Genomic DNA, 20,305 nt, shown 5'->3' with positions numbered 1-20,305 from the left:
GGTGATCAGGGCTTGCCAAAACATCTTAGCTCTACTTTTTGCCAAACGCGGGGTGCTTTTCATCCAAGCTGTTCTTACAGCCGTCGGTGTCTTCCTCTCCAGGCCACAGAGGAGTACGGCCGCAACTCTGTGCCTCTGTGGCTTGTTCCCATATGCATGTGCGTGCCAGAAGTTGCTCCTGGATCACTTGCAGGACCCTCCACGAGGTGCTTGGTGGCACCCACCACCACCACTGCACAGCCCCGCTGGGTCATGGGCTGCCCTGACACCCTCTCACTGCTGCTCTGCTTCTCCCCACCTCCACCAGCAAGACCTCTGGTCTCCTCTTGTGCTTGTCACTTGTCACTGCTCCTCCGAGCATGGGTGATAGGAAGGAGGAGATGGCTGCTTTCTGCTCGCCTTGTGCCACGTCACCTCTGCCCACTGCGAAATCCCAGAGTGGACATGTGTGTGTGCACTGCCCACCATACTGTCTGTCCCAGGCACAGAGGACCGTGGCTCTCCCGCAGATATCAACAAGCTTATCTTGACCGAAATGCCATGTCTTGACCCTGGTGCACTCCTGCTGTCCTCTGTGCCTGATGGTGCAGTTTGGCTGGGCCATGAGCCCAAGCACAGTGGGGACAAAGTCCAGGGCTGTGCAGCCTCTCGTAGCCACTAAGGCAGAAGGGCAAATTCGAAGGCAACCTGCACAGAGGTTTCGTATCACAGCGGTGGGGTTGAGAGCTGGGAGAAGTCCCCTGTGCCGGTAGCCCTTGGGCAGTCCCTGCAGAGCTTCCAAAAGAGCCAGAAGCCAGCTGAGAGCGGAGCAGGGAGGGTAGTGCTGCCAGTGCTGCCTCCTCGCCGTCCCCGTGCAGATCTCCCTGCCTGGTAAGAGATACTTTCAATGCTTTTTGACACGCAGGCACCGAGCGTGGGTTGGCAGCTCGGCGCCTCTGTGCCCCCGGGCAGAGATTAGCCCTTGCCAACGAGGGACAGAAAGAGCTTTATCACACTTATTGCAAACATACTATGAGTTTTAAAAGGTTAAAACCGTTTCGGCTGTAGAGCTTAGCCCCTCCGCAACCCTGCGCCTTGCTCAGCTCTGGGTTGAAGCTCCCTGAACGCAGGAGAGCAGATTTCCCCTGCAGCCCCCAGGGGCTGTCCGGCTGCGAGTGTCCCCAGAGCCAGCAGCGTGCTCCTGAGCCTCCTGCTGCTGTGGAAAACCTTTTCCTAACTGGATCCACCACCCCGGCACCAGGGACACCTCGGCAGCACAGTGCTCCTTGCACAGGGCTCCCGCTGGGCCCGGGACTCCGATGGCCCAGGAGTAAACAGTGGCTATGGCGATGCTGTGCTGACATGCCCAGCCCGGGGCAGGGGGGATGTGAGCAACGCGGTGCCGGGTGCCACTGGAGCAGCCGGAGCTGCGCGTGCCGCTGGGTATCAGCATAAACAGGGTTGGGCTGATCCTGATAATCCCAGAGGTAAAAATTCAGGGCAGTGTTTGTTTACCCGGCACACACGCCATGGGGACTGGCTGCTTCTCCTGCAACCCCCACAATGTTCTCACACGGGGGTTCCTGGCGGGGTGCTTGGGACGGCTCCTTACCCCGCCATCCGAGGCTGTGGCGAGAGCTGCTGCCGGAAAAGCTGACGAGGTGGCCAGGATCCAGCCAGGCGCTGGCTTCCTTCCCCCCGGCCAGCTCCGTGGGAGGAGTGACGGAGAGGGAGGCTCCGCTCGCTGCCGCTACACACCCTAAACCCAGGCCATCCGGCGTCCTGCGTCACCGCTCAGGGCAACCCGGTAGAGACCATCGTCTAGCGCCCTGCCTGCTGCTGGCCTTTCCCGGGCTGCCGCTGCCGCAGGTCAGTTGAGGGCCTCCCCGCGGGCTGCCGGCACACAGCGGGTGACGGGTTGGCAGGACAGACATTTCCCCGGGGAAGGGAGAGAGCAAAGTGCAAGCGGAGGGGCTGTCACCCACCCGGGAGGGAGCCATCGCTACCCAAGGCGGGGCATGGCATTCCGGCACACCTCCATCGCCAGGATTTGGCGTGGGCAGGGAGATTTCGAGGCACCCAGTAGCATTTCTTCCCATGGCGTCCAGAGGCAACACCGCGGTGGTGCAAAACCCCAGCACCAGCCAGGTCACTGCTGGGGCGGGGAATAGCAGTTGCCTCGCAGCCCCAGACAAACTTTTTGGGGGGCTGCCTCTCAGTTTGGGTCCCCTTTGGCACACAGGGTCAAAATTTTGCACAGCTGCTCCCCTTGCCCCTCAACCACGCTCCCTGGCACTGTCCCTAGGCAAACACCCAGAATGGCGAAGAGGGTGGCCATCATTGGAGGGGGCAGCAGCGGGCTGTGCGCCATCAAAGCCTGCCTGCAAGAGGGGCTGGAGCCTGTCTGCTTCGAGAGGACCGGGGACATCGGAGGCCTCTGGAGGTTTGAGGTAATCCCTGCTGGCCACATGTCCTGCTGGGGGTCAGCACCGCCACAGCATCAGGGTGGCACGCAGCCAGCCACGGCGGGGTCCCAGGGGAGAGGCTGAGGGCAGGTGGTCCACAAAAAGGGCCACCAAATCATCCCCGTCCGTCCCTCCCCATTGCTGCCCCTGTGCCAGTGCCGAGCCGTGCCCTGCTCCCGCAGGAGCACCCCGAGGAGGGACGCGCCAGCATCTACCGCTCCGTCATCATCAACACCTCCAAGGAGATGATGTGCTTCAGCGACTTCCCCATCCCCGACCACTTCCCCAACTACATGCACAACTCCAAGATCATGGAGTATTTCCGCATGTACGCCCAGCGCTTCGACCTGCTCCGACACATCCGCTTCAGGGTGAGAGCCGGGGGGGGCTTGGGGGGGCGGCGGCAGTGGGGACGGGGGGCACAGGGTGCCTGACGCCCGCTCCCCCCCGCACCCAGACCAGCGTGTGCCATGTGGCCAAGTGCCCCGACTTCGCCGCCACGGGCCAGTGGGAGGTGGTGACGGAGAGCGAGGGGAAGCAGGAGGCGGCCGTCTTCGACGCCGTGCTGGTGTGCACCGGGCACCACACCGAGGCACATCTCCCGCTGAGCACCTTCCCAGGTACCGCCCCAGAGAGCTCGGCCAGGGGAACCCCTGTTCTCCCTGCTGCTCTTTCTCCTGGCCTCGGCGTTCCCCTGCGTTGCTTCTACTCGATGAGCGCTCCCACTCTCCCCAGGAGGGGTCTGGTGGAGCCAGGGAGGGTCCCCACTTCAGTTTTTGAGGAGGTGACCCTCCAGCGTGGCACCAGGAAGCCAAGCATCCGTCCTCCTCACCCGCAGGCATCGAGAAGTTCAAGGGCCGCTACCTCCACAGCCGAGACTACAAGGATCCCCGAGATTTCACTGACAAGAGGGTTGTTGTCATCGGGATTGGGAATTCGGGGTCAGACCTGTCTGTGGAGATCAGCCAAACGGCCAAGCAGGTGAGGAGCGGGAGTGGGGTCCCGGTGGGCAGGGAAGCCCCCTGTGAGACGCTGCCAGCTCCACAAGGACACCAAAACCAAGGTGCTGGCACTCCGTCACGGCACGTGCTGCATTTCACAGTGCCAGTACCTAGCAATTCCAGTTGTTGGGCAGCAGTGGCAGCCAAGACTCGATCCCATACGGATACCCTGATTTCCATCCCCAAGTCCCGCGCTGGGCCTGCCCCTGCAGCTCTTCCCTACCTCTCCAGGCAGTGTGAAGAAGAGTGATCCCAGGGAAATGATATGCCCCCCTTGTGCAGCCCCCCCAGGACTGTCACAGCCTTCAGGAGACGGTGCTTCCTTCCTCAACCAGGTCTTCCTTAGCACCCGCCGGGGTGCATGGATCTTCAACCGTGTTGGAGATCAGGGCTACCCCATCGACATCATCTTCACCACACGTATGAAGCAGTTCCTGAAGGCGGTGCTGAGCCAATCCATGGTGAGCAACTTCACAGAGAAGCAGCTGAACGCGAGGTTTGACCACTCACACTACGGCCTGAAGCCAAAGCACAGGTGCCAGCAAAAGCTCCCCCTGCCCAGGAGGGGACCCCCCTGGCTCCCACTGTGTCCAGCCCCGCTCGGCCATTTCCGTGCTCCCTGTGCCCAGGTTAGGGCTGAGGCACCAGCCCTGGAAACCCAGATAATAGTTGTGGTGGGCCCAGTCAATGCTTGAGAGAGCCACCACTGCCCCTTCTGGGGAGCCTTGGTGGCACCAGTGCAGTAGCAGCTGCCAAGCATCCTTGGGGACCATGCCTATTGGTGATAAGCATCCTCAGGGCTGAACATCCCTGGAAATGACCATCCTTGGAGCAGGGAGCAGTGGCCAGAGCAGGACATGGAGCAGAGACACTCCAACCCAGAACCCTGATGGCTCCTTGTGCCTTCCAGGATCTTTGACCAGCACCCGACCGTCAATGACGACCTGCCCAACCGCATCATTTCAGGCAGGGTACTGGTGAAGCCGAACGTCCAGGAGTTCACAGAGACATCTGCCATCTTTGAGGACGGCACCAGGGAAGACATCGACGCCGTGGTCTTCGCCACAGGATACAGCTTCTCCTTCCCCTTCCTCGAGGGCTGTGTGAAGGTGGTGGAGAACCAGATCCCCCTCTACAAATTCATGTTCCCCCCTGACCTGGAGAAGCCAACACTGGCTTTCATCGGCCTCATCCAGCCCCTGGGTGCTATCATGCCCATCTCTGAGCTCCAGTGTCGCTGGGCCACCCGTGTCTTCAAGGGTAAGTGAGGCAAACCTCCCCCATGGCTGCAGCTGAGCCTGCACCCCCGGAGCTGGGGCAGGTGGCCAGCCGTGTCTGGGAGGCAGCAGCTGGCTGTGCCATCCTGGTCATGGGCAATGGCATGGTCACCCTGCAGCCATCATTGTGAGCCGGGCTTTTGCCTGAGCAGCTCAGGGACATCCATACCCTGAGCCCCGTGGCTGCTCCTTCCCATCCCAAGGAGCTTGGACATGCCTCGGGTACCAGACCGCCTGCCACGGTGGTGCTGGCAGGGGCACAGCACCCCAGTAAGGGCAGCACAGCAGCAGCCACTGTTGCCAGAGGGACGCAGCACCCCCATGCTGTGGCTCATCCTCCCTAGGGCTGAACAAGCTGCCCCCGCGGCACGACATGGAAGATGACATCAAGCAGAAGAGAGAAGCGATGGCAAAGCGGTAAGACACCCACCCCCACAGGGAACAGGGAAGGGGATGGTTTGGGCATGGCTACTCGTAGGCACCCGTCCTGTCCCGCGGCAACCTGTCCTGTCCTGTGGCTGCGTCCTGGCACATTGGAACGTGCCAACAGACGGCAGGGATGCGCTTGGCCACACTACTCCCACCCCGCTGATCTTTCCCAATAGCAACCCGTCCAATACCACCTTGCCAGCACTCGGGGCATCTGCTGGCTCTGCTGCCAGCACCCACCTGCCCTCCTTGCCCGCAGGTATGTGAAGAGCCAGCGGCACACCATCCAGGTGGATTACATCCCCTACATGGACGAGCTCGCCTGCCAGGTGGGGGTCAAGCCCAACTTGCTCGCCCTCTTCCTCACCGACCCCAAGCTGGCGCTGGAGGTGGCCTTTGGGCCCTGCACGCCGTACCAGTACCGCCTGCGGGGCCCGGGCAAGTGGGCAGGTGCCAGGGAAGCCATCCTCACCCAGCAGCAGCGCATCATCAAGCCTCTGCAGACACGGCACGTAGAGGAGCACCCCTCAGCCCCCGCTGTGCCCCTCGTCTTCAAGCTGGTTGGGGCTGTGGCTGTCCTTGCCGTCATTTTTGCTTACTTGTAGGTGCCCTACAAGTGTGGGAAGGGTGGCTTTGTGATGCACCGGGGGGGCTGGCTGGCCACCCCCTGCCCCGCAGCAACCTATGCCCCCCAGTGCTGCCAGAAGCCCTTCTCCTGCCTGGCATGGCCCCGCTGAGGCCACACCGTGAGCTTGGGATGCACACAGCCTCCCCGGCTGCCAAAATAAAACTTCGGTGCCCGCTCTGCGAATCCCCCCGGGGAGCCACTACTGGGGAGGGAGGAAGAAACCTGCTCACTCGCAGGGTAAAATCCAGTCCCTCTCAGCCAGCACTTTTGACCCAGCGGGGACACGCCGGGCTTTTCGGTCACCTATAACGCAGCCGTGCCACCACTGGCACCCTCACACAAGAGCTAACGAGCACAGCAGGCTTCCTAACTGGATAAATGTGTTAAACCGAGCCAGGCGTCCGTCCTGTTACTGACACCATGCAGTGCCGGCGGGGGGAGGCACACGGGTCTGAGGTCGGCCTTGTGCCAGTGGCACAGGTCCAGCTCCATGGCAGCACAGGCTGCATGCACACACACACACACACACACACACACGCACAGGGTGCACCCACAGCAAAACAACCGCGCCCAGGGTGTGCACCACCAGAGCAGGTCACGGTGGTCCCAGCGGCATGGCTCAACGCCACCCTCATCACCTGCACACAGCCCCTCCAGAGGATGGCTGAGTGGGCTGGGGACATGGAGCAGTGACAGGGCGTCCTGGCCACCACACGCCAGCCACGAGTGCCCTGAGCATCCCTTAGTTTTGTTTTCCACACCACGACCTGCCGAAATCTGGAGCGTGGCCACATCTTGGCCCCCGCGCCCAGGAAGTCCCGTGGCAGTGTCGGCATCGTTAAGCGCTTACAGAACCTAATGAGCCCCTTGCGGAGGGCGGGTTGCAGGCAGGAGGTGTGGCGCGGCGGCGGTGGGAACCTGTAGATCATGTCTGGAAGAAACACATCTTGTGACACCCCAGCTGACCTCAGTCACCCACGGGAAGCAGAGAGACGGCCATCCCCAACCGAGCGGCACTGCGCGTTCCCCTGCTGTGACCCACCAGGCTCCGCACGCCCGCCCCGAGCGTGTTTCACCCCTGGCTTGAGGCTTCTCCAGCATCCCTCCCACCACCGCACCACGGGACATGGCTGCCCAGCAAGTAGCCATCATTGGGGCCGGTGCCTCTGGCCTGTGTGCCCTGAAATGCTGCCTGGATGAGGGGCTGGTACCCACCTGCTTTGAGAGGAGCGGGGACATCGGGGGGCTCTGGCGCTTCGAGGTAAGCGCTGTGCTGTGCCAGCCTGCCCTGCGGCAGCCGCACAGACAGGATTGGGATCGGTCATTGGCAGCTAATGAAGCACCACTCCCCTGCTTTGCATGCATCCAAGGAAAACCACAGGAAAGAAACACTGCTGCAGAAGCGGCAGATCCCTGTGGTGCCAGCTGGTGTGCCGGCCACATGCGACCCATCTCCTTCCCACCAGCAGCAGGACAGACCCTCCGCGAGGACTTGACCCAGCTCCCCCAGCTCAGGCTTCCCCCTTCCCACCCCTCCCTTCCCGGTCTCATCCATCCCTTCCCCTGCTGCTTTGCTCCTGGTCCCCTCCAGCCCTTTCCTACCCATCCTGGTACCACCTGACCCCGCTGGCTGTCCCAGTCTCCGTTCTGCCTAGCTCTTCCCTGGAAGTCCCAGCTGCTTCTCTCCCTGCTTCTGTGCCGCTCACCCACGCAGAGGCGCCGAGTGCTGCCTCACCTGTACCTTGGCTCTCCCTGCCTTGAGGGAAGTCCCGGAGCTCATTTCTGCCCCCACCTAGTGAGGCTGCTGACTTTTCTCCCAGGAGCCACCAAGAAGCAGCCAAGCCTTTCCACCATGCTCTGACAGGCAGGTGGGAGAGCCCGGGGGGGGACACACACCACACCACGCCATCGTGGGGTTTGGGGTGGCTCGGTTACAGTCTGCAGGTTCTGCCCACGCTGGGTCAGAAACAGGGCTGGGGGAGCAGAGCCACAGCAGTGCCAGGCTACCGGGGCTGAGACCTGGCGAGCAGAAGTGGCCACTCAGCTGGAAGCACCGGAGCTGGCTCAGCAGCTGGCAGCTGGCAAGACCTGACATGGCAAGACCTGACATAGCAAGACCGGGGCAATGGCACCACAGGCAGCTTTGGGAACGTGCCGCCTCATCAGGGCCAGGGGTGGGAGCAGGGAAACTGAGGCACAAGACCCCCCACAACCCGCTGTCACCACTGCATGGCCCACACCAACCCAGAGCTTCCTCTTCCCTGTTTGGTGGGGTGAGCGGTTGCAGCTGTGGGAGGGTGCTGGGGGCAGGGATGGGTGCTATGACCACCCGTGGCTTAATCCCACACTCACAAGCATGGTGAGGCAGCAGGCAGCCAGCCAGCCATGGGGTCCCTGGCCAGTGCCGAGCTGTGCCCTGCTCCCGCAGGAGCACCCCGAGGAGGGACGCGCCAGCATCTACCGCTCCGTCATCATCAACACCTCCAAGGAGATGATGTGCTTCAGCGACTTCCCCATCCCCGACCACTTCCCCAACTACATGCACAACTCCAAGATCATGGAGTATTTCCGCATGTACGCCCAGCGCTTCGACCTGCTCCGCCACATCCGCTTCAGGGTGAGAGCCGGGGGGGGCTTGGGGGGGCGGCGGCAGTGGGGCCAGGGGGCACAGGGTGCCTGACGCCCGCTCCCCCCGCACCCAGACCAGCGTGTGCCACGTGGCCAAGTGCCCCAACTTCGCCGCCACGGGCCAGTGGGAGGTGGTGACGGAGAGCGAGGGGAAGCAGGAGGCGGCCGTCTTCGACGCCGTGCTGGTGTGCACCGGGCACCACACCGAGGCACATCTCCCGCTGAGCACCTTCCCAGGTACCGCTCCGCAGGCTGCTCACCTGGTCCTTGACACCGCTGGGACCACCCTCCTCTCCAGCTTAGCCCCCACCCTTCTCTGGCTGCTGCCAAAAATGCCCCTGCAGGTTAACATACCAGGTGGGATTACATGAGCATGCTGCTATTCCACCCATCTTGGTGGTCTGTCCTTGGTGGCTCTTGCCGTGCCGTCATCGCCCAACCAAAGTGTCCTGCTGGCCGCTGCCAGCTCACCGCTCCCACCACAGACAGGGTCCCCGAGCCACGCACCTGCTGGGCTCTCCAACTCCCTGGCAAGGCTTGAGAGCTCGGCGCTGGTGGTGGCGTTCTCCTCTGGCTGCCTGCCAAAAATTCCTGGTGGGCTTTCGGCTGTGGAGACGCTCTTTGGCTGGGGAAGAGGCTGGAACACAGCGTCACCAGGGTCTGGTGGGATGGCACAGATCCCTGCTGTTCTTCTGCCCCCAAGACCTGGCACTGGGCAGGAACTGAAGGAGGATTTTGGGATGGGAGCATGGGGGTCTCCAGTCCAAGCCCTGCTCCAAGCCACACCAGCCCCAAAGCCAGAGCAGGATGCTCAGGGCCACACTGAGCATCTCCCTGGCTGGAGATGCCACCGCCTCACTGGGCACCATCCCAGGGCTGCAACACTCCTGTTGGTCACGCTGTTCCCAGAGCGTCCCCAAAACACACCACCAGTCTGAGCAGGGGGACAGCCACCCACGTCCCTGCCCAGCATGGCTTCCCTCTCTCTTCCAGGGCTGGAAAAGTTTGAAGGCTGGTACCTGCACAGCCGGGACTACAAGAGCCCGCAGTCCTTTTTGGGGAAGCGGGTGGTCGTGGTTGGTACCGGGAATTCAGGCATCGACATCGCGGTGGAGCTGAGCCACGCAGCCAAGCAGGTGTGCGGGGAGAGCCCCCGGGGCTCGGGTGCTTCTTAGTCATACCTTGGCGGGCACCACACAACCCCCGTCATCCCATGGGCTCCCCTCCCTCCAGCACCCAGCCACGAGCACCCCATCCCCTCTTGATGGGGGTGGCTGTTGTGGTCCCAGCACCCACGCCAGCACCCCTGTCCGAGGAGCACAGCAGGGGCCCAGCCCACTCACGAGGATGCTGCCATGCCACCACCTCTCCTCTCCTTCCTCCCAGGTCTTCCTCAGCACCAAGCGTGGCACCTGGGTGATGCACCGGGTGGCAGACGGTGGATACCCCTTTGACTTCACCTACATCAACCGCTTCCTACAGCTCCTCCGCAGCCTGCTACCCCACAACGTCAGCAGCTTTTTCATGGAGAGGAAGCTGAACGCCCGCTTCGACCACGCACTCTATGGCCTCCAGCCCCAGCACCGGTGAGCACCCTGGCAGCACCCCTGGCACCTGTCCCAGCCCTGCCCGTCCCACTGCCCAGGACCCCACAAGGTCTGTCTGTGCCTTCCAGGATCTTTGACCAGCACCCGACCATCAACGACGACCTGCCCAACCGCATCATTTCAGGCACAGTACTGGTGAAGCCGAACATCCAGGAGTTCACAGAGACATCCGCTGTCTTTGTGGATGGCACCAAGGAAGACATCGACGCCGTGGTCTTCGCCACGGGATACAGCTTCTCCTTCCCCTTCCTCGAGGGCTGTGTGCAGGTGGTGGAGAACCAGATCCCCCTCTACAAATTCATGTTCCCCCCTGACCTGGAGAAGCCAACACTGGCTTTCATCGGCCTCATCCAGCCCCTGGGAGCCATCATGCCTGTCTCTGAGCTCCAGTGTCGCTGGGCCACCCGTGTCTTCAAGGGTAAGTGAGGCAGGGTGGGGGGATGCAGCCTGCTCCCATGGCCACAGCAAGGCTGAGCCATTCAACTGGCGCCATCCCCTCGCACACCACCTCCCTCCACCCACCTTTGTTGCCCTCCTCTTGCTTAGTTATAGGGACAAAACCCAACGTTGCATTTTGCAATGAGCCTCATGCTCATCTTCTCTTGCGGGGGCAACTGACAGGTCCTGTTGCCTGCAAACCACCTTCTTCTCCTTTCCTGCTGCTGCTTTCTTCGCTTCTGCCTCCTGCTTTGCTCCTGTTGTGGTGCCACGTCCCCGGAGCCCCAGAGGCTTTTGTGTGCAGAGCCAGCCAGACCATAGCAGGGGCACAGCCCTCCCTCTAGTTCGGCCTCCTCTTCCACAGGGCTGCAGGACCTGCCGCCGTCCGCTGACATGCTGGCCGACATCGCACAAGCCAAGGAGGAAATGGCCAAGCGGTAAGGACCCTGCGCAGGCATCGCCCCTGCCACCGTTACCCCCATGCCCCGTGCGCCAAACCCTCCCTGCCCACAGGTACGTGAAGAGCCAGCGGCACACCATCCAGGTGGATTACATCCCCTACATGGACGAGCTCGCCTGCCAGGTGGGGGTCAAGCCCAACCTGCTCGCCCTCTTCCTCACCGATCCCAAGCTGGCGCTGGAGGTGGCCTTTGGGCCCTGCACGCCGTACCAGTACCGCCTGCGGGGCCCGGGCAAGTGGTCGGGCGCCAGGGAAGCCATCCTCACCCAGCGGCAGCGCGTCGTCAGGCCCCTGCAAACCAGAACCGGGGCCCGTCCTGCCCGCTCCAGCACCGTGCCCCACATCTTCAAGGTCTTCTTCAGCATCGGGTTGATTGCGGCCACCGCCGTCTACATCTCGCTCTCTCCTTAACCCAAAATTGAAGGTTTGCCCGCAGGTCCTGCCGGCAATCTTCTTGCTTTCCTTTGGGCTTGGGTATTTCTGTGGTCTCCTGCTAGGTCCGCTGCCAGGGCAGGAGGCACAGAGGGAGCGGGTTCCTGGAGGACGCAGCCTGGTCTGTTTCACCTTCCTGCCGCGCCGGAGCCACACACAACAGGTCTTTTCGGGAGCTGCTCTGAGGACACGGATCACTCCCTTTCCCTAAATCCTGCCCCGCAGCAGCTCCACAAGCTCTACCCGTGGGTTAGGTCGGTGCAGAGGTGATGGGGAAACCGGGAACTTGCCCAGCCAGGGCACCTCAAGAAAAGGGCAATAAAGCTTGTCCCCACGCCGAGGGGACGAGGGACCGCGTGGGCTGTCTCAGTCTGCGGCTCCGTGTCTGTCCTGCCCGGCCCAGGGGCAGCACCCTGGCCACTCGCACCCCACAGCGGGCCTCCTCACGCCCTAGCCGCCCAGCCAGCCCACCTCACGGCTCGCCCGCCCAGCCCCACCGCCACCCCGACCCTCTTCCCCACAGCTACCCCGGGGGGCGGTCCGTCCCCGGGCCCTCTGCCCTCAACCGACATGGCGGGTGAAGCCAGGCCGCCCGCCCTCAAGCGACAATGGGCGAAGCCGCCCTCAAAAAACATGGCGGCTGCCCGGCAGCGGGGAAGCGGGTCCGCGCCGGGAGGGAGGGGGGAGGCGCGGCCATAGAGCGGCGGGCGGGGGCGGGCCAGAGCGCCCCGCAGAGGCTGGCGGTGGCGGCGGGGGGGGTGTCGCCATTTTGGACGGAGGCGGAGAAGCGGGGCGGCGGTGGCGGCGGCCAGGTGGGGCCGCGGTCGGGGCCGGGGGGTGGCAGCGGGGTGTCAGGGCAGGGCTGGGCCGCGGGTGGGTGGCAGCCGTCCGGGAGGTGGTGGGTGAGGCGCGGCTGGGCGTCCCCGCGGGTGACACTGCGGTGGGCAACGGTGGCGTCGTGCCCTGCAAGCGGCTCGGAGCCCCTCAGGAGGGCCCGGCCCCTTGCCGGTGCGGCCCGCTTCCCCCTCAGGGCCGGGGCAGGAGCCGCTTCACCGTGAGCTGGCGGGGAAGGGGAGCGGGCGGCCGTGGGCCGAGCCGTGACAGCCCTGCCGCCGCCTCTGCTTTGCAGAGCCCTCGTCCCGGCCGTGGGGAAAGGAGACCTGCCTTTCCCGGCTCATCCCTTTAACCTTACGGCCGCCTCACGGCTGAGTTCCCATTCCCTTTGCCGAAAGAGGGACGCAGGAGAGCCCAGGCGAGCCGGCCTTCCCTGCAGGTGTCGGCCACGCAGGCTGCGGGCCGAGGGGTGCTGAACAGAGACCCCATCTCTCCAAAACAAGCCCTCTCAGGCTGGCGGCCGGTGTTTCCCGGTACGGGGCATCAGACGGGTGGGAGAGGCAGCGAGCGTGGCACATTTCGGGGGGGAATGGGTGTATTTCACATCTCATTTTCAGAAGCAAAGTGGGGACACGGGGCTGGGTGAAACTGAAGGGGCCTTGTGATCCGGCAGGCGGGCCACCCACCTCAGTGCGGCTGGCGGCTGCCATGCAGGGAGCGGATGCTGGGAGCTGCCGAGGTTTCCTTGGGCTTTGGTATGGGCAGCGTTTCCATTAGTGACTTGGATGCACTTGTGCCACACTGTCACAGCGTGCTGCGCCAGGGGGGCTTGCCTGAACACAGGAGGGTTTGCGTTGTAGAAGTTAATTCTGTAAAGCCCAAGTACCACAGGCTGTGCTCCAGGGGCTCGCTGTCCCGCCGCAGCAGGGTGCCGATGTGCACAGTGCAGGAGGTGGGGTGGTCTTGTCTGTGTGGGATTTCGGATGCCAGAAAGGAGCCACCGCTTGGGATAAACCTCAGGAGGCATTTGGAGAGCGCAACCGGTAAGGGACAGCCAGAGGGAGTGGATTTCTTCTAGAGAAGAGAAAGGGGAGCTTTCACATCGGTCAACGTCTGCACACATCTCTCAGGTCTGTCTCCGTACCAGAGGTTGTTCAGCCCTTCTTAGCTTCCTCCCTGCAGATGAGAAGTCAGGCAGCCTTAGCAGAGATACTGGGGAAGAAGCTCCTCAACAGCAGGTCTAGCAGCACAGGGACAGGTTTTGTGAGGAGCTGTCTGAGCCTCCTCCGGGGCAGTGGGGGAAGAAGTCAGAGCAAGTGGTGCACCTCATCTGACCTGGATCTTCAGGTACATTTGATCTTCACTGGGAGGGGTGGGCGTTACAGGTTAGCTGCTCTCTCAAGCTGCCTTTTAGCCCTCAGGATTTAAGAAATACTTTAGTAATTGCTCTGTAATGTTCTAAAGCCTGGCTTTGGCTGGCGGCCTTGCCTGGCACCCTTTGTATAACTTGATCTTCTAAACAAATCCCCAAATGTCACAACTAAGTGCATGAAGCAAGGCTGTCCGTCCTCTTGCCTTGCCCTGCAGAGCCTCTGATCAGCGCAGTAAGCTGAAAGCTGCAAAATAACCCTGAGAAGGGGGCAAGAACCCCAATCCATCTCGGCTGCTGGAAACTGGGTAAGGCCTGAAGAGTCCCATGTAGTTTGTGGTGGCTTTGTTGTTTGTCCTGAGAGGTGTGTAGCTGCTTATGGCTTGGCAGGATGTGGCCAGTTCTTCCGCTTTGCCTTCTCTGAGCTGGGTGAGATTGGGAAAGACAGCCCATCTCCAGCTGCAGAGTGGCACTGAGGTGGCTGAGATTGTCCTTCCCTCGACGTGTGCTTCCGGATGGTCGGGCAGATGCCGGAGTGCTCGGGGTGGTATTGCAGGTTAGGATCACAACAAGCGGACCTCCTCGCTGCGCTGTGCTGCAGCTGACATGGTAGCTCGCCTGGTGAATCATAAGTGAATGCCGTTGAGAGCTGAGCTTTTTGCAGACACCACGGCATTAGCCCCACGCCTTGGCCAAGCTCCAGCTTGGGCGATTCCACTCGGACACTTTAAATGCTCCCTGTCGCCTTTGCCAGGCGTGAGGCTCTGCTCTTCTGCCCGCAAGCTCATGGAGACTTGTTGGGAGCTGTTAAACAGCTGCTACTTTCACTCTCTGGCTGTTTTCTTGCTGGATGTAGGGGATTTGTCTGCAGAGCCCGACTATGGGATTGTGAAAGAAGCTCTGTTAATGCCAAGCAATTGATTTGCCAATAAAGGTTAGCTTTATTTTTCCCATCAGCCCCTCTACTGTGCCGGCTGCTGAGGGCTTGTGTGCGACACAGTGTAACTAGTATCTGTTTTGGAGTATAACAATTACCAGCTTAACTAGAGTGATGGTTCATAAGGATATGGCTATAATTAGGTCAAGCTGTCTTGTTTGTTAAATTCCCCGTCAGCTCCTAAACTTGGCAGTGGGAATGAACTTTGGGCCTTTTTTAGGCTTGCTGTCAGTCTTCCCTGGCAAAGAGCATTGGGAAACAGCGCCTTTGCTCCTCTCCTTTCTGACGGAGCCCATGGGCACAGACACACTGCTGTTCTTTCTCTCTCGCAGGGGCTGCTGAGCCATCATGGGGAACACCACCAGTGAGCGAGTGTCTGGGGAGCGCCATGGCTCCAAGTCCCACCGCTCGGACGGCTCCGGTGCCCCCCACCCTACCAAGGAGCACCCGCACAAGATCATGGTGGGCAGCACCGATGACCCCAGTGTTTTCAGCTCTCATGACTCCAAGGTAGGGGCTGGCCACTGCCTTCCCTGTCATGCGCTCTGGGGCCCTGGCTGGGACTTCAACTCACTGGCTGTGCAGGGCTGTGCTCCCAACCATGTGAGGGGTCTGGAGACAGCTGGGAGGCTGGAGGAGCTCTGGGATGTTCGTGTCTGGGATGTGCAGATGGGCACAGTCCAGGGAGAAGTGAATGTGGTCCAAATCGTCTGTGGGTCTCAGTCAGGCTCTGGTTTTCTTTGCTCAGATTCCTGGGGACAAGGAGTTTGTGACGTGGCAGCCAGATCTGGAGGAGTCAGTGAAGCCATCCCAACAGGCTCGTCCCACTGTCATCCGCTGGGCCGATGGAGGCAAAGAGGTCTTCATCTCTGGATCTTTCAACAACTGGAGCACTAAGATCCCGCTCATCAAGAGGTAGCCAGTCCCTCAGGTCACTCTGTGTTCTCCATTCCATCACAAGGAGTGTTTTCCCTTCTCTGTGCTGGTTGCTGGTCCCTTTGCTCGCCTGGCTTTTCTCAGTTCACCCAAGCTGGAGGGTCTGAGCACAAATATGTAGTCAGCTTCTTCCCTGGGTGGTGCTGTGTGGTGATGGGAAGTTGTGAAACGGAGGAACAGGACAGGATGGGCCACTTTGCTTGCCCAGCTGGATGTCACACAGCACCTAGTCCTGGCAGCAGAGTCCTGCCCAGGTATGCAGCGGTTCCCTGGAAGCTGTCAGCTCTTCCCTTGGCTGTGGCCTTACCCCATGCCTAGTTGTGTTGTTGCCAGTGGGTGTTGTTTATTTGTCCCTCACGCTTGTGCCCTGCCCTAATGATGTTCTCACTGTTCTGTAATACATCTGTGATTTCCGTGGAAATACTGTGTAGGACTCTGGGCATAATCCCAGCAAATCATTTGGAATGGGTTTATCTCAATTGCAGGCATAAGAGAGCAGCTACATTTGTTGCCCCATCCTGCGGTGCTAGCGCTGGGTTAGACGTGTTGCCCATGCATCCTCTCCAGTGTGTCTTGCACAGGGTGTCTGCCACGCTGATTTTCCCTGGGCACACAGGGCAAGTCTGCAAGCTGGACTGCCTCCTGCGCTTCTTCTGGCTGGACTCTTAGGGGTTTGAGCCACAACAGTGCTCTGAACATTCGCATCTATTGTGTCCATGCCTCAGATCACTGATGATAAGCAAGAGTGAAGGTGTTGGGGTGGAGTGGCTGGGCAGTGCGTGAAAAAGTGCTGTTTTCTGGCATCCCATGGAAGAGCAGCATCCAGAGCATCAGTGGAGTAATGCTGTTGCATGTCTGTTCTCTCTGCACAGCCACAATGACTTTGTTGCTATCCTGGACCTCCCGGAAGGAGAGCACCAGTACAAATTTTTTGTGGACGGCCAGTGGGTCCATGACCCGTCTGAGGTAACTCTCAAAGCTTTAATCCTGAGAATCTTGCCCTCTACAGGGGACTAGACATGATGGAACTGTAGCAGAGGGGGAGCAGGAAGAGCAGAGGGTATCTGCCAACACGAAAGGGACACCTCCCTCCCATGAATCCGTTCAGAGGCTGGTTCGTCTGCGCTTAGAAGAGCTCTACAGGGGAGTGTCAGGAGGTACTGAGGGGCTGTGAGACACCAGAAGGCCTTTAAGCTCCATTCAGAATTGACTACAAGGGAGGACGGGCAGGGTCGGCATTCACTTGAAGGTTCTCCTCCAAACTGAATCATGCGGTAGCAGTATGGGAAGGAGAGGACACTTACCCGTTGGCATGTAGCAGGATGGAGGATGAAAATAGGAGGTGATGAAGGATCCTGGGAGTAAAGGGAAATCCTCCCAGGGTAAACAATAGAGATCTGCAAGCATAGAGCATAGCTAAATGCTGGCCACTTGTGCTCTGAGGCACAGCAAAGAGGGCTTGGGCTGGGAGGATCTAGGAAGCGTTGTGTGTGCTTTGGTTGAAGGTGAACATAGGAAGACTCTTACCTCAGTTCTCTCCAGCCTGTGGTCACCAGCCAGATGGGGACGATTAACAACCTGATTCACGTCAAGAAGTCTGACTTTGAGGTGTTCGATGCTTTGAAGGTGGATTCCCTGGAGAGCTCAGAAACCTCAGGTCGGGGTGAGTTTTTGTGGCATTACAGCTTTGCATGTGCTATTTTCCACCTCCTCGGCTCTAAGACTCATTGCTCTGGGGGTGAACAGACCCCCTGAGCAGAGGGGTGGGCCTGCACCTGGGAGGAGTAGTGTTTATCAGCGTGTACTCAGCAGCCCACAGCTGAGGCCGCGTCTCCATGGACAGGCTGTGCTAGTGTAACTTGTTCCATGCTAGCACCGTCTCAGAGCAGGGTCAGTGCCTGTGCGCGGCTGAGGCAGCCATTTCAGACTGGTGAATGCTGGGAACATCATCCCTTTCTGTCTGCTCAACTGTGAGTAAGTCATCTGATCTGGGGTACAAGCCAGGTGAGAGCAGGATCCAGGTTATTTTCAGGAGCTACTCTCAGCTTTCATGCCAAGGTAATTTGTACTAGTGCTAGCACATCAGAAACCTCCCTCTCCACTTGTGCTACAGCAGCGGGTTAGGTTACCGCGCAGACATCGGCAGTGCTGGCTCAGTGTGTAATGCTGGCAGGTAGCTCAGTCGTACAAATCCCATCTCGGATAGATCTCAGCTCCACGTCCTCGCCCAGCCTTGGCGGGAGATACGTCGTTGTAAAAAAGCTGGCAAGCAGCAGCAGCTCCAGGGAGCCCTTCCGTGTGCTGGCTGTTCCAAAGCGATCAGATCAGATGTGGCTGGGAGATACGTCCAGTCCAGCTTCCAGTGATCACAAGCTCCCATGGTCTGAGCAGCTGCTCGATCTGGACTTCCCGTCTGCCCTTTCTGGGACCTCCTCAGGCAGTTCTAGTTCTGCAGTACGGAGAGCGTGCAGGCATGCTGCTTGCTTGCTGTGCCCGTGCCCCTGCTGCAAGGGGTACAACTCTGGGGCAAGCCAGCTGCTTGCTACAGGGAGAGGGGGGCCAGCTGTGCTGAGAGCTGTGTGCACGGATCTTGGGGTGGACACCACAAGGTGCTTGTGTTGTGTCAGTGCACGTACCAGCTTACAGCCCTGCTCAGAAATGCCCAGGGCTCGCCAGGCTGCTTATTTGGCTGTGAAAAGGCTGAGCTGTTGCTATAGGATATAGAGCCATGGCTCATGGAAGATGTTTGTGCCTGAAACACCCTGCTGGGTCCTTCTCAGCATCTTGGGACCTGCTCTGTGATCGCCAGTCCTGCTTTAGCCGTTTCATGTTTCCTCTTGTCTCTTCCCTTTAGACTTATCAAGCTCACCACCTGGTCCTTACGGCCAAGAGATGTACGTATACCGGCCCGAGGAGCGCTTCAAATCCCCACCCATCCTCCCGCCTCACCTCCTTCAGGTCATCCTGAACAAGGACACCAATATCTCGGTGGGTACCGGCATACTGCCTGCATACGGAGACCCACACTGGGGTTGGAAGGGGAGTCCTGTATGCTGGGAGCCAGGTCTCTCCTTGGCTGGTGTCTGCACCTTGCCCTTTCCTGAGAAAAGCCTCACTTTTCCCATAACCACGCTGGTTTGGCCCCTTGCTCTGCCTGGTGCTTAGCTGGGCTCTGTTCCTGTTCAGAACAGAGACACCAGCAGCTCATATTGCCTGAGGTGGTAGCTCCTTGTCATGGCTGGGCAGGTCAGGGCTCTGCTGTTCCGCTGTGACACTCCTCTTCTCCTAGTGTGACCCAGCACTGCTGCCCGAACCCAACCACGTCATGCTCAATCACCTCTACGCGCTCTCCATCAAGGTAAGGGCAGGTCCCCCGAGGCCACTGGGTGAGGGAAGGGGAGCTCCCAGGAGTGGTGGTGGCTCCCAGGAGCCTGCAGTGCCTGCAGCACCTGCAGGGAGCAGAACCTGGACAGCTGGGGGTGGAGACAGTGGTGCAGGGTTGGGAGGACCCACAGGACAGCTTGGCTGCCCGGTGAAGCATGGCACAGGCAGGGATGGAGGTCGTGGTCTCCTTGCAGCCCTCAGTTCCCTGTAGCCGCCTCCCCACAGTGTGGTGGACCTGAGCAGCCCTGGGCTCTCCTGTTGCGTACCAGACCCTTCCTTTGCTCTGCCCTGGCTCCTTGTCATGGGTGTTGGACGTGTCTCAATGGCTGTGGGGCTTGGGACAGCAGGGATGGGCTGGGGCTGCTCCCTGAGCCCGCAGAGCTCTCTTCCCGATAGCTAGCTTGGGTGTGCCGTGCTCCCGGATCTGAGCTCTCGGTGCCGAGCTCTCCCACCCGCTCCCGCTGACGCTGTGCCTCTTGCAGGATGGCGTGATGGTGCTCAGTGCCACGCACCGCTACAAGAAGAAGTACGTCACCACGCTGCTGTACAAGCCCATCTGAGCTGGGGCCTCTCCCGCTCCCCGCACAGGACACGAAACGCCGCTTTGTCTGCACACGGTGGGCCACGGGACTGCGTGAGGACTGGCCGCTGGCTCCAGCCTCGAACCTGGCAGGGACACAGGCCTCGGCGATGAGCCCAGGGCCGCTGGGGCCTGTGACACTGTCCTATCCTGCTGGTGTGGTTTGATTTAACCCTTGGTTTCCGCCCACCTACAGCTCCCCTTGGCTTCTGTGAGTCTCTGAGGCCACTGTGTTTGCTGCTCACCAGAATAGCCTTTCCTCGTGCCCGACACAGAAAGGGCTTCACCCTACCCGTCTTCTCCAGCCTGCAAGGGCCCTGAGGCGGTCCTGGCACTGTCCCCAGCCCACGCCTCCAGGAACGTGTCCTACCTGCTGAAGGTTGCTGTGCTGTCCTGGTGATGAGCCTCCGAGGCCACCTTGATCCCTAGGGGCTTTGGGACATGCCGGCCTGCCTCCTGTCCCACAGCCCTGAGTGTGGGACTGCTCCCCAGCTTCGAGGAAGGCTCCCGGCTGCGGCCCCAGCCCTCTGCCAGGTCCAGCGTGGAGCCAGCGGGAGGGAGGATACAGTTGGACACAGCCGCACTTACCGGCCGCTGGGACAGCACCATCAAGGACTGAACGCCTGCTCCGTCCCCAACATGGAGTGCTTCTGTGGGACAGGGCTGACCGTCACAGCCAGAGGGGCACCCGCGCACGCCCACGCTGGAGGGGGCCTGGGGAGAGCAGAGCCCGGCAAGGTACCCCAGGCCCCCAGCTACACCGCCTGCTGCCAGAGCAGTGCCATGTGACAGGGTTTTCTCTTATTTATTACAGTATTTATTGTTCTCGGTGCTGCTGGCCTGGTGTTGGCGGGGAACTGTGGAGCAGCGAGGGGAGGGAAGGGGGTGCTGGGGTGGGACTTGGAGCCACCCCCTTGGGGC

The 20,305-nt window shown here is 60.7% G+C and overlaps 3 protein-coding genes across 11 annotated transcripts; all 3 read left to right on the top strand.

Moving 5' to 3' along the window:
* Positions 1-642: 642 nt before the first annotated feature.
* LOC134519641 (flavin-containing monooxygenase 5-like) lies at positions 643-6,143 on the top strand. Of its 4 annotated transcripts, none has more exons than XM_063344073.1 (10): positions 643-870; positions 1,778-1,848; positions 2,285-2,429; positions 2,627-2,815; positions 2,902-3,064; positions 3,283-3,425; positions 3,781-3,980; positions 4,356-4,705; positions 5,067-5,139; positions 5,411-6,143. In XM_063344073.1, the coding sequence occupies exons 3-10, from the start codon at positions 2,298-2,300 to the stop codon at positions 5,754-5,756; spliced, it is 1,596 nt and encodes a 531-aa protein (XP_063200143.1). In that variant the 5' UTR covers positions 643-870; positions 1,778-1,848; positions 2,285-2,297; the 3' UTR covers positions 5,757-6,143. The 4 variants fall into 4 exon arrangements, with proteins under 4 accessions (XP_063200143.1, XP_063200141.1, XP_063200140.1 ...); XM_063344071.1 differs by having other exon boundaries at positions 1,749-1,848; XM_063344070.1 differs by having other exon boundaries at positions 1,686-1,848.
* A 52-nt stretch (positions 6,144-6,195) lies between these two features.
* On the top strand, positions 6,196-11,843 carry LOC134519640 (flavin-containing monooxygenase 5-like). Of its 2 annotated transcripts, XM_063344069.1 has the most exons (8): positions 6,196-7,040; positions 8,208-8,396; positions 8,482-8,644; positions 9,401-9,543; positions 9,794-9,993; positions 10,083-10,432; positions 10,817-10,889; positions 10,966-11,843. In XM_063344069.1, exons 1-8 carry the CDS (start codon positions 6,906-6,908, stop codon positions 11,321-11,323), a joined length of 1,611 nt encoding a protein of 536 aa, XP_063200139.1. In that variant the 5' UTR covers positions 6,196-6,905; the 3' UTR covers positions 11,324-11,843. The 2 variants fall into 2 exon arrangements, with proteins under 2 accessions (XP_063200139.1, XP_063200138.1); XM_063344068.1 differs by having other exon boundaries at positions 6,904-8,396; positions 10,966-11,842.
* Positions 11,844-12,060: 217 nt separating this feature from the next.
* On the top strand, positions 12,061-20,215 carry PRKAB2 (protein kinase AMP-activated non-catalytic subunit beta 2). 5 transcript variants are annotated; one of them, XR_010072315.1, is made up of 10 exons: positions 12,102-12,156; positions 13,766-13,855; positions 14,817-14,994; positions 15,233-15,399; positions 16,293-16,386; positions 16,963-17,083; positions 18,275-18,408; positions 18,710-18,778; positions 19,287-19,421; positions 19,581-20,215. XR_010072315.1 is itself a non-coding variant. In XM_063344594.1 (9 exons), the coding sequence occupies exons 3-9, from the start codon at positions 14,833-14,835 to the stop codon at positions 19,362-19,364; spliced, it is 819 nt and encodes a 272-aa protein (XP_063200664.1). In that variant the 5' UTR covers positions 12,101-12,156; positions 13,766-13,855; positions 14,817-14,832; the 3' UTR covers positions 19,365-20,215. The 5 variants fall into 5 exon arrangements, 4 of the variants coding, with proteins under 4 accessions (XP_063200663.1, XP_063200666.1, XP_063200664.1 ...); XM_063344594.1 differs by having other exon boundaries at positions 12,101-12,156; positions 16,963-17,077; positions 19,287-20,215; XM_063344592.1 differs by having other exon boundaries at positions 12,103-12,156; positions 19,287-20,215.
* The last annotated feature ends 90 nt before the right edge of the window (positions 20,216-20,305 follow it).

The sequence above is a fragment of the Chroicocephalus ridibundus genome, chromosome 8, assembly GCF_963924245.1.
Source record: "Chroicocephalus ridibundus chromosome 8, bChrRid1.1, whole genome shotgun sequence".
NCBI lineage: Eukaryota > Metazoa > Chordata > Aves > Charadriiformes > Laridae > Chroicocephalus > Chroicocephalus ridibundus.
This window is presented reverse-complemented; position numbering and strand designations above follow the sequence as displayed.